Source organism: Paramisgurnus dabryanus, chromosome 10 (genome assembly GCF_030506205.2).
Source record: "Paramisgurnus dabryanus chromosome 10, PD_genome_1.1, whole genome shotgun sequence".
In the NCBI taxonomy this organism is placed as follows: Eukaryota; Metazoa; Chordata; class Actinopteri; order Cypriniformes; family Cobitidae; genus Paramisgurnus; species Paramisgurnus dabryanus.
Window position 1 is genome coordinate 30,853,995 of NC_133346.1, and position 12,699 is coordinate 30,866,693.

The following is a 12,699-nucleotide window of genomic DNA, read 5'->3' on the forward strand; positions in this document are numbered from 1 at the left end:
TCATGTTATCTAGTCGGGTCAGATTTCGTGTATTGCCTGTGTTCTGGTTGACTTACTGAGCCCCGCAGAAAGAGGATGGGCACTGTAATGCCAAACCTTTCCTCCATGATGCTTATGGCCTTCATCAGCTGATACGCACACACGCCAAAGTCCTGCTGAAGTCCACCGGCATCCACTGTGTTCATGCTGAGGATAATCACAGATATAACATCACCATATCACATGACAAGATCTATGGTTAAGAGTATAAGGACACAAAGAGTGATTATACTCACCCTGACCTGCAGTTATCACAACACTGATGACTACCCAGAATCCCAGACGTCACCTTCCTCAGACGCTTGTCTTCAAAATGAGACAAAATCAACCTGTAACACAATTACATTTACATTAGAGAAAACATAACCTACCAAAGGGTTTGTTTGTGTGTAAATAAATATGAAAGGGATAATCTCAAAAAAACATTTCTGCTTCATTTCTCACTCCAAAACATTTTTATAATATATTTGGAAGACACTTTTATACAATGCATTCAAGGTATAAAGCTTTTTTCAGCTATTTTTTCAGTTATATATACAGATTTTAAAAACATTTATTTTGGGGAAATTATGAAAAAATAGGCTTCATTTTCCTCAGACAAAATCAGATATCTCTTATGATCTTGTAATGAAACATGCTCAAAAACAATTCACTTACTTTCGTCTGCACTTGGTTGAATTGAGATACTTCTCCATTTTGGCCATCATGGTGATTTTATAATCTCTGAAGCGCTCGCTTTTGGACTGATTGAGAATGAATCTGTAGCAAACACATCATAGTAACATTAACAGTAAAAGTCTCCTATTAAAGCTGGTGAAATAAAGACGACACATCACCTGTTCAGTGCCATATCTGCAGGCGTCCATAAGACGTGACATGAGCTGGGCAGTCCGTCTCTACCGGCCCTACCAATCTCCTGATAATATGACTCCATCTCCTTAGGAGCACCGTAATGGATGACCTTCCTGATATCAGACTTATTAATGCCCATCCCAAACGCAACAGTGGCCACCACACACTGACCATATAAACATAAAAAATACATGACACAAGATTAAAGACACATCACCGAGATCAAGCTGCAAAACTTCATTCTGATATCATTGCAAAGATAACATTTATAGCTATGTCAATACAAATCTTTTACAATATATATTAATATTCTAAGACATTTAAATAGGCTTTATGAACCTGGACAATATTTTGAGACAGGACCTGTGAATTGTGATAATGGACCATTGATTGGTAGTAGTGGTGGGCAAACGATTAATCACAATTAATCGCATACAAAATATTTTTCCTAAATGTATACATGTGTGTATTTAAATATACATAATAATTACACACAGATTAAACACACATATATTATACAAACACAAACTTTTATTTTGTAGGTGATTAATCGCGATTAATAATTTTCCCACCACTAATTTGTAGTTGGAAATAAAGATGAGATATATAATGAAAGAATATCCATTATATCCAAATAATCAAATAGAACTGAATTGAGGACTGATGATGACTCCACCATTATGGATGTTAACCAATCATATCATTCATTTACATATGTGACGTAGTTAAAATGATCTTTGAAATGGTAAGGATGAGATATCAGATGAATGTATTTGGTGTTTTCACCTGAATCTCATCTCTCATGAACTGATGTTGAGTTTCTCTCCTCTGTTTCATACTGAGACCAGCGTGATAAACTCCACACGGGACGCCCAGTTTACACAGCGCTGCCGTCACACGCTCCGCTTCTTTCTTAGATGGACAGTACACAATGGCAGAACCTTCGAACTCATAATCTCCCCTAAAACACAAAACATCAATGCGTGATGAAACAAAACCTTTGGTCAGATGAATGTGTAGATTATTTACATATATTTGTAAAAATGTGCATCATACCTCAAATATATCATCCTAATCAATACAGTCGGTCAAACTACACTCTGAATGTTATGTTATTCTTGTTATTATAATTTAAATATAGATTTTACAGCCAGCTTAAACTGAAATCTCAAAAAAAGTCATTGGGTGATTGACTCGTGACCTTACTGGCTTTATCTTACCAAAAAACCACATATTTCATAGTAAAACATTTGTAAACCTACCCTTTCTTTTTGATGAGAAATTGTTTGAGGTCTTGGATAACGTCATTACTTTTGCGACTAACATCCAGATAGAGGTTGGGCCGATCAAATGATGTGCAGGTCATGAGGGGATTGATCAGTTTAAGACTCTTCACGATGTCATCGCGGATAGATGGACTCGCAGTGGCTGTAAGGGCCAAAATGGGAACCTGTGAAAAAAATGTAATAAATCAGTCAATTAAAAAAAAAAAAACTGACCACAATAATTATAATCCATAAGACTGTGCACAAACAAATAATACAACTATTCATTGATATCACAGCACAGTTTCATTATAATGTGTTGATGTACGTCAGGGAGATTTTTCTTCAGTTTGCCCAGGTCACGATATGCACTTCTGAAGTCATGACCCCATTGAGAGATACAATGAGCCTCATCCACAGCGATCAGAGATAAACCTACACAAACACACACACACAAAGCATCAGCTTCTCTTATAAACATCACACTTATGTCAGTTCTTGCGTGTTTGATTTACCGATGGTTTGGTTGAGCTGTGCGAGCAGCTGGATGTTTCCAGAGCAGAACTCAGGTGTCATGTACACGACTCTGAAGCTCCCCCTGAACAGAGACAGACAGACAGACATCATATCAGTGTAACAGCAAAAAAAAGTGTCACTGTATCTTCTGATGTGAACGTCTACACACCTTTTCACGTCTTCAAACAGATTCTTGGTCTGTGCAGATCCAAGAAAACAAGCAGGAATGTTTGACATTCTGAAACACAAAATGGAAAGATGTTAAACCACCTCCTGACGTCCTCAGATCAGACTGAGATATCTGAGAAGGTTTCAGTCTGATGTCTGATTTCTGAGTGTGATTTCTGAGTGTGACCTACTGTAAGTGAAGCACTTGATCCTCCATGAGAGCAATGAGAGGAGAAATCACCACACTGATGTTTTGACAGTATACTGGAGGAAACTGAAAACACAAACTCTTCCCATAACCTGACACACACACACGCACACGCACACACGCACACACACACACACACACACACACACACACACACACACACACACACATTACATGTTTATGCACATTCAAGGTCATTTGACTTCTTCAAACACAACCTACATTACATTTCATGTGCAACACAAAATTGTAACATGTTGACATTATTTCACAGAAGAATTAAATAGCTAGCATACAATGTAGACTTTATGTTTAATCTTTTATTTAAACAAAATTTTATTTGATTTTTTATTGTTAATACATAAGAAAAACAAAATCAGCATACCAGTTGCCATGACAACAAGATTATCCCTCCTGTCTCCAAGAATGGACTGAATCACTTTCCACTGAACCCTGAAAAACATTTGAGAGTCATCAGAGAGATCAAACGTGACATCACAGCACAAACCAGAAGAAGAAATATGAGCACAGCAGGACTGACTGACATTAAAATATTTACATTAAAAACTTCTCAAAACTTACGGTTTAAAGTTGGGATGCCCAAAATACATTTTCAGATATTTAATTTGCTCAGAAACAGGTTGTGGGATACTTGAATCTAAAAAAAAAAATATATATATTTTGTGAGAACTAACAGCTGCTGAAACGAAACATGAAATGAATTACATTTTATAATAGTTATTTATTTCTGTAGTTGAACAATAAGTGACAAAGAAAGATTGAAAGAGAGTGATGAAGAGAAAAATGAGTGACAGGAAGAGAAAGAGTACCAAAGACATAAACTCCATTCCCACAGACCTTTGGTCCCAGAAAATACCAGAAAAATTTACAAGCTTTTGTGTGAACTCAAACATATCCCATTAATCTTCTGGGATTGTTGCCGGAAAGAGGACATAGTAAGATACCCAAAAAACCCTCTGTGTGAACAAGAAGCCGAAACAATGCCGTAATAGGCGTGATGTAGTGAAGTTATGGTTCAGCTCTTTAAAACGAGAGATAACATGCATATCAACATTTACCACGAGAAATGTCGCAAACTAGAATGAAGCAGTTATCAGGAAATGATAAATGAGACGCATAAACAATGATGCACGTGCCGTAGTGAGGACGCGTGTGTCATGGCAACATGAAGTTGGTTCAACTCTTTAAATGAGGGATTTACATTCAGATCAACATTTATGACGAGAAATGTCAGCAAACTAGACTGAAGCAGATATCAGGTAAGTTAGCCCGTCACTTACTGGACTGAAGCGGAGATCATTCAGCAGCATAAAAGAATATCGCGTCACATGCTCATTTGAGCTATAATAAACGAAAATGTCCGTGCATCATCGCAACAAGATATATCGTTCAGCTCCTCAAAACAGGGGTTTTAAATGCATATAAACAATCACGATGAGAAATGTCTGAAAACTGGATTAAAGCAGAGATCAGGGAACTCGTCAAATATTCACTCAGAAGCTGAGATCATTCACCAGCATACAACTGTGCGTTCACGCGCTCATTTATAGTCTTATCATAAACAAAAATGCACGCTAGTGGTTTCTGGAGAGAAAAATAATAAATAATATGCAAACTTCAGACGCTGCGTAGAAGAAAGTGCAGGACTTTAAACATGTCACGTGTCTTTCCAGGACCTTGCAGATTCCGGCAAATCAATGGCAGTGTGAATTAACAAAAAACAAACGATCCCGGAAGAATCCAGGGTGCATTTTCCGTGTATTTTCCTGATGTTTGTGACACAGACACAGAAAGAGTAATAGGGGAAAAATGACAGAGAAAGAGTGACTTAAAGAAAGAGTGCCAGATAATATTTTTAAATTTTAATAAGTTCTTTATTACATATCTACAAAAACACATTTTACAAAACATTCACCATTTTAAAAAATAGAGAGAAAGAGCGACAGGAAGAAAGAGTGTTGTTAACACATGGTATTAAGATGTGTTTTCATCGATCGGATCACAAGTGGACGAGAGAGACACATCACGTTTACATCTGGTATTTAAATCCGTCTCTTTTGTCCACATTCGACGGCTTCTGTCCTGAATACTGTGAGGGGGGGGTGGTCTGTGTGAATGTAGGCGAGTCTCTCAGCTGTCATTTGAATGCAAGCAGGAGTAATTATGAGTTTATATGGACGCAAACTAATATTATGTCGCGCAACTTTCACATGCTTTCACAACGAAACTACGTAGATAGTTTCGACTACCTCTGAATGTGGTTGAAAGTGGTCGAAAGTGGACACATTCAAAAAGTTTTGAACACCGTTTACACCTGGCATTAACTTCGTCCACTTGTGGTCTGATCGACAAAAACGCATGTTAATGCCAAGTGTAAACAGCCTCAAAGAGTGACAGGGAATGAGAAAAAGAGTGATGGAGAGAAAGAGTGCCAATATTAATATGTAAATGTTGGTAAATTTTCCAGAAGAGTAAAATTAAGATAGAGGACTTATATAAACTCTGCCTGTTCAAAAAAAGTCACGCATTTTAATATCTCGCCTTTAGCTTTGATTGCGGCACGCATTCGCAGTAGGAGGATTTCGATAAGCTTCAGCAATGTCACAAAAATTATTCCCGTCCAGAGTTGAAATCATTTTTCGCCAAGATCTTGATTGTATTGATGATGGGAGAGTCGGGTTAAGGTCTGGACTCATATATGATGCTCCCTGAATAACTCTTTTACATTTTGAGCCTGATGAATCCTGACATTGTCATCTCAGAATATGCCCGTGCCATCAGGGAAGAAAAAATACATTTATTCAGTATATTTAGGTAGTCAGCTGACCTCATTCATTGGGCACATGATGCTGCTGAATCTAGACCTAAGCTCTTATTTATTTGCTAAGTCAAATCCATGTGGTGACTTTTATTTGGCCGGGCAGTGATATTTGATATTAAAATATTTATATCAAACATGAAGATGTATTATGACATAGCCACATGGACTGGAACTTACCAAACAAGTCTTCCTCATCTTCTTCAATGTCCTCATCTTCATCTTCAGCAGCAGACTGTGATGGTTTCTCTCCATTATTTGCTTTCTCCACATCATCAGCACACTGTTGAGAGAAACATCAGGACATTATATAGCATTATATAGTTGTATAATTACAAACGTGCATAATGAGTATGCTAACACATTATATTCAGGTTAATTGGGAATTTTAATGTGGCTCCATGTTTAAAACTGTACATATTTTCCATTATCCAAACCAATGGTGGATCACTTTGTAAGCACACATTCAATTTTTTTATTATATTGCAGCTCCTCACAGACAACATCTGAAGCAGAATAAAACAGCAATATTGTGTTTACCTTCATCATTTCATCATCAAGATCTTCATCACTCTCGGCATCATAAGAGTCATGCTGGCCTGACTGCTCCTGAGTCTGAAAAAAATCATCATAATAATTATAATATAAAAATCATACAGTATACATCAGTACATCAGTATACCACAGAAGAAGAGAAGAGAGCACCTGGAAAGCTAAGATACACTCCTCATCCAACTGCTCCTGTCTGGCCTGCATCTCCACCATCTGTAGCTCATATTCAGACATATGTGTTTGATCATCACTATGTTTGACAGCGCACTGACTCTTGCCCTTAGATGACGCGGTGTCATCATCTGTGTGTTGTACGGATGACTCTGCTCCTGATGAGTTATCAGCCGCACTGTTGCTCTTTAACACGCACCATCTTAGAGACGTAAGAGTCCGAGAGAGATCGTTCACCAATCTCACAGCACTGAAGGATCAAACAAATCAAATAACATTCATGAGACTCACCCATCATCATACAATCACTAAAAATGTGTAAGAAACTTAACACTGACCTGCCCGAGCTGCCCAGTTCATCAGGAAAACCATCAGCTAGATCCTTGAGATCACGAGCGATCTGATAAACTCTCTGCTTTAAATCCACCGCTGAAGATCCTGATGGCTCTCTTCTCTCTATTCAAACAAATCATATCAGTACAACAGATACAGACATACAAACATGGACATATTTCAAAGGGACGGCATGTACTGACCAGACTCCATTATAACCTGTAGTTTCTGATAAATGAGCAATCCAGCCTGTAAAGTAACATATAGATATTAAAGCAGGTTTGTTTATAATGCTGATGATATGCGAGATGACAGTTGGTTGATGTAGACTCACGTAAGCGTCGGTGGCGGCGTATTTCTTCTGCTCTTCTGTCAAACTCAAATCATCCCATTTACTGCAGCGCACCACTTTGTCTTTGAACAGCTGTTTCTTTAACATGTGTTTGACTAAACCATCCAAACTCCACTTCTCACTGCACTTCAACTAAATCCATGAACAATACAGAAACACCATTAACACAAACACATGATAGACTGACCTGACTGAAGTGTCACCAGCATATGATTGTACTAAAAAACCAAAAGAAGAATCTATGTTTATTCTCACAAATGAATTTTTAACTGGAAAGGAACGGTTTATAAGGCACTACTCTTTGTTAAACAATACTTATTGTAAAAAAACACTGTAAACACATGGTGAACAGTTAAAGGTTACCTAATATAGCAATTGTTGAAGATGTAATATTAGTTTCAGGTCCAAATACCCTAGAGATGATTTATTATAGCCTTCCTTGGGTGTGCAGGAAAAGTGTTATGTATGCGTGTGTCTCTTTAAATGCAAATAAGCTGCTGCTTTCCTCCTCGTTTACTTTTATCTATACTAAAAATAACATTTAAAGTGAGGAAAATAAGTATTTGAATCTAAAAAAAATCCAGAAATCACAATGTATGATTTTTTAACTATTTATTTGTATGATACAGCTGCAAATAAGTATTTGAACACCTTTCTATCAGCTAGAATTCTGACCATCAAAGACCCGTTAGGCCTAGTCCACACGAACACGGGTATTTCTATAAACGTGAGTTTTTTCACGCGGTTCGGCCGTTCGTCCACATGAAACCGCAGTATCAGGGCACTGAAACCGAGCATATTTGAAAACCCCGGCCAGGGTGAGCTTTTTAAGAAACCCCGGTTACAGTGGTGTCGTGTAGAGAGTAAAACCGGGAGTTTTACCTTGCGACGTCAGAGTGTGCGCCGTTATCCACTGTGTTTGACGTCAAGATTGTGCGCCGCTGACTGCTTTGTTGATGATTCTGTGCAATGGCGGACGTATCTTGCTAATAATAACTGTGCTAACAGGGCTTCTAACATGTATACAGATAGATGCTCAGTTATCTCACTATATTGCGGAACACGATTTGGGTTATATCCCCGCCTGCTGGTGTGGCATGCTCTTGACAGCGCGTGATAGCGTGCTTTTGCTTTATCGTGTGGATGTATATTTAATTTAAACCGAGCATGTGTGGACGGGATTTTTTTTTTAGGGAAAACTCTGGTTATAAATATACCCGTGTCCGTGTGGACTAGGCCTTAGTCTGCCTTTAAAATGTCCACCTCCACTCAATTTATTATCCTTAATTAGATGCACCTGTTTGAAGTCATTAGCTGCATAAAGACACCTGTCCACCCCATACAATCAGTAAGAATTCAACTACTAACATGGCCAAGACCAAAGAGCTGTCCAAAGACACTAGAGACAAAATTGTACACCTCCACAAGGCTGGAAAGAGCTACGGAAATTGCCAAGCAGCTTGGTGAAAAAAGGTCCACTGTTGGAGCAATCATTAGAAAATGGAAGAAGCTAAACATGACTGTCAATCTCCCGCGGACTGGGGCCCCATGCAAGATCTCACCTCGTGGGGTCTCAATGATCCTAAGAAAGATGAGAAATCAGCCCAGAACTACATGGGAGGAGGTGGTCAATGACCTGAAAAGAGCTGGGACCACCGTTTCCAAGGTTACTATTGGTAATACATTAAGACGTTATGGTTTGACATCATGCATGGCACGGAAGGTACCCCTGCTTAAACCAGCACATGTCCAGGTCCGTCTTAAGTTTGCCAATGCCATTTGAATGATCCAGAGGAGTCATGGGAGAAAGTCATGTGGTCAGATCAAACCAAAATAGAACATTTTGGTCATAATTCCACTAAACGTGTTTGGAGGAAGAAGAATGATGAGTACCATCCCAAAAACACCATCCCTACTTTGAAGCATGGGGGTGGTAGCATCATGCTTTGGGGGTGTTTTTTTGCACATGGGACAGGACAACTGCACTGATGACCAGGGCCATGTATTGCAAGATTTTGGGAAACAACCTCCTTCCCTCAGTTAGAGCATTGAAGATGGGTTGAGGCTGAGTCTTCCAACATGACAACAAAGCCATGATAACCAAGGAGTGGCTCTGTAAGAAGCATATCAAGGTTCTGGCGTGGCCTAGCCAGTCTCCAGACCTTAACCCAATAGAGGATCTTTGGAGGGAGCTCAAACGCCGTGTTTCTCAGCGACAGGCCAGAAACCTGACTGATCTAGAGAAGATCTGTGTGGAGGAGTGGGCCAAAATCCCTCCTGCAGTGTGTACAAACCTGGTGGAAAAACTACAGGAAACGTTTGACCTCTGTAATTGCAAACAAAGGCTACTGTACCAAATATTAACATTGATTTTCTCAGGTGTTCAAATACTTATTTGCAGCTGTATCATACAAATAAATAGTTAAAAAGTCATACATTGTGATTTCTGGATTTTTTTTAGAATATGTCTCTCACATTGGACATGCACCTACGATGACAGATTTCAGACCTCTCCATGATTTCTAAGTGGGAGAACTTGCAAAATAGCAGGGTGTTCAAATACTTATGTTCCTCACTGTAGATCAGCACACTTTTCCTCAAACGGCTACATGCTTAGAGATTTCTGTCTGCAGTAGATGTTACTGCACTTGAATTTGGTTAAATTCATTACTACAGACTGTACCACATTACAAGACTAAAATGTGTGCTTAACTCTTTCACCGCCAGCGTTTTTTTAAAAAGTTGCCAGCCAGCGCCAGCGTTTTTCATGATTTTCACCAAAGTTTAATGCCTTCCAGAAAATGTTCTTCTTTAAATATATAAACATACAATATACCAAATTAGAGAACAGACCCTCTGCTTTCAAACAAAAAAAACCGTTTCATCCTACCTTCAGTGGTTCTTTTGCAATCAGCTTTTGAATATGGGTAGGTTTCTGCAAAAACACCACATTTTGAGCAAAAAGCAGAGATAATTCCATTTTTGTGACGGACTTTTTCATAGAGATCCCGCTTGCCATAGGGCAATACTTCCGGGTTTAAAAAGTTGCATGGATAATAGCGGTATTGCGGAAAGATGGAAAATCTCGTCATTGGCGGGCAAGCGTTTTCTCTTAATTGACGAGATATCTCGTCAATGGCGGGGAAAGAGTTAAACACAATGAGATATTGTGAGAACTTACAGCCTCATTGGCTAATTCAGACAGCTCGAGTGTATTCTTCAATCTGATGTCATAATCAGATAATAACTTCCACTTGTCGCCCTCTATTCCTACGCCAACCTTCACAATACTCTCATCTTCCAGAAACATCTTCAGGCCAGGTGGAAAGCCTTAGACATGATGAGACACATATGAGCAGAAGATCAGATAACACTTAACCACCAGTGGCAGCCGGTGATTTCTCTTCCGAGGGGCGTATATTCAAAATATGTGTTCGGAGTGTCATGTGTGTTGCTGTCATGTCAAAATATGTGTTCGTTGCATCATGTGAACCATGTGCATCATGTGTCATGTCAAAATACGTGCCTGCTGCACACGCGTAGAAAGGTTTTATGATGAAAGAAACGCTCAGATTCATAAAATACTCACAGGACACTAACTCAATACTAAACTCTGATTAGACATGAGTTTAAATGAGTATCTGGCAAATGTTAGCGCTTCTTTTATCATAAATCCCTTCGAAACATCTGCAGCAGGCACAAATTTTGACATGACACGTGATGCACATAAGTTTATGTGACGCGCCAGACACGAAAATTGAAATTGAAATTACGAACTACACGTATGACGGGCTAAATATATATTGTGTCAAGCTTCCTATCCTGCACACTCGAAAAACAAGTCATCGGCCCCACTGTACTTAACACTTATTGAACAGACAGCTCCTCTCTGAGCTCACCTGACATTGAGGAGATATGAAACAGGTAACATTTCTCTTCTGATGCACACAGCTGAACTAAAGCCACCTTCTTTGACTTTCCTTTAGTAAAGGTGGGCGGCCATTCAAGATCAAATCCCACCACTGATTCAGACGACACAGTTGATCTGCAGGACACACAAAAGACAGATATAAGGAGATCAGGAGGAAATAAACAGCCATAGATTAAACACATTCACTGCCTGGGATCCTTGAGCGTCACTTCACGTCGGTTCTAACCGAGTGATGCAATCATTAAACTGGTGCAAGTTCTGCATCTGATAAGAAGGCTCTCAACAACATCATAAATCAACCCTGGGTGATATATTCACCTCCCAACGCCTGCAGAAAACACACATCAACATTCTGAATGGATTTAGATTACCCTGCTCATCTTTTGTTGGTACTGTTACCGTCTCTAGAAAACACTATGGGTCTATTAAATCACGCACCTCAAGACTAAGTGGGTGTGCACACCAAAGTTTTTAACGGCATCTCGGTTGGTGTTGGGATGTTTATCCCATCCCTCCTTCACTGTGATTGGACGGCCGTGTGAGAATTGACATTGACAAGCTAAGCTTTTCACCCAAAGTTGAATATTTTTCAATTCTTGTGCTCGGCGTGGGAAAAAAAGGCAGCTGCTGGATTTTTTAAGGCACCGTGCTTTCTTGGAAACAACTGAAGACATATGCAGGCCGCCGACGTAAACACTTTGGTGTGCATGCTACCTAATGAAAATCTTTTATCCAAAAGCTAAAGTCATAATGAACTCTGAACCAAAACACACCCTTTAACAATAACACATCCCTGATGTGTAAACTATTAATGTGCAATAGTTTACTTTCTGGGCTAGTTGACGTTGTCAAAACCAACATTATCATAATTCCTCCCTTTTGGACCGGATAGGAGCAATTCTTACATACATGGTAAGGAACGTCACATTTCCGGCTGACATCGGAGGTATTCAGGCCGACGTCGGAGGTATTCAGGCCAATCACAACATACAGATCAGCTGGCCAATCAGGGAAAGACAGGATATCTGGAGCTACACGATATGTGGAAAAGAATGTGTTTTTGAGCCATAAACCACACGTACCCATTGTATTACACTAAATACACGAAATACAGCACGCACGTTACATCGATTTACAAAAACACTGGATAAACCAATTTATATCACACATCGGTCTGTTTTATTTCAAACATTATAAATATACAAACTATTAAAAGTTTTAATAACTCACAATCTTTAAACTGATATGTGTACAAATTCAACTCACTTCTTCTCAGTTAAAAAAAAACTCACACCAGAGGGACAGTTGTGACATTTTAAGCCATCGTCTGAAAAGGTTAACACACAAATTCTTGGTCTATTCAATGTACAAACACTCCACTGACTTTTCCATTGTAAAAATAGTGGTAGGCTTTTATAGTTACGCATTAACGACCCATCATCACCCCCAAGCAACAACATGAAATTATTGAAT

The 12,699-nt window shown here is 39.0% G+C and overlaps 1 protein-coding gene across 2 annotated transcripts in view; it reads right to left on the reverse strand.

The window, feature by feature from the left end:
* wrn (WRN RecQ like helicase) overlaps nt 1-12,699 on the reverse strand; it is a 26,869-nt gene that overhangs the window by 12,029 nt on the left and 2,141 nt on the right. Inside the window, exons 3-23 of one of the 2 annotated variants that reach the window (XM_065271650.2) lie at nt 12,136-12,257; nt 11,195-11,340; nt 10,477-10,625; nt 7,278-7,427; nt 7,147-7,192; nt 6,949-7,066; nt 6,593-6,860; nt 6,428-6,502; nt 6,068-6,170; nt 3,631-3,706; nt 3,434-3,501; nt 3,032-3,140; nt 2,842-2,910; nt 2,672-2,754; nt 2,485-2,591; nt 2,154-2,341; nt 1,678-1,852; nt 876-1,057; nt 697-798; nt 276-368; nt 57-186 (exon numbers count right to left, since the gene is read on the reverse strand). In XM_065271650.2, the coding sequence (XP_065127722.2) occupies nt 57-186; nt 276-368; nt 697-798; nt 876-1,057; nt 1,678-1,852; nt 2,154-2,341; nt 2,485-2,591; nt 2,672-2,754; nt 2,842-2,910; nt 3,032-3,140; nt 3,434-3,501; nt 3,631-3,706; nt 6,068-6,170; nt 6,428-6,502; nt 6,593-6,860; nt 6,949-7,066; nt 7,147-7,192; nt 7,278-7,427; nt 10,477-10,625; nt 11,195-11,340; nt 12,136-12,167 (2,469 nt within the window). In that variant the 5' untranslated portion in view covers nt 12,168-12,257. The remainder of the gene's footprint in view (nt 1-56; nt 187-275; nt 369-696; nt 799-875; nt 1,058-1,677; nt 1,853-2,153; nt 2,342-2,484; nt 2,592-2,671; nt 2,755-2,841; nt 2,911-3,031; nt 3,141-3,433; nt 3,502-3,630; nt 3,707-6,067; nt 6,171-6,427; nt 6,503-6,592; nt 6,861-6,948; nt 7,067-7,146; nt 7,193-7,277; nt 7,428-10,476; nt 10,626-11,194; nt 11,341-12,135; nt 12,258-12,699) is intronic. The other variant, XM_065271649.2, reaches the window with a different exon arrangement.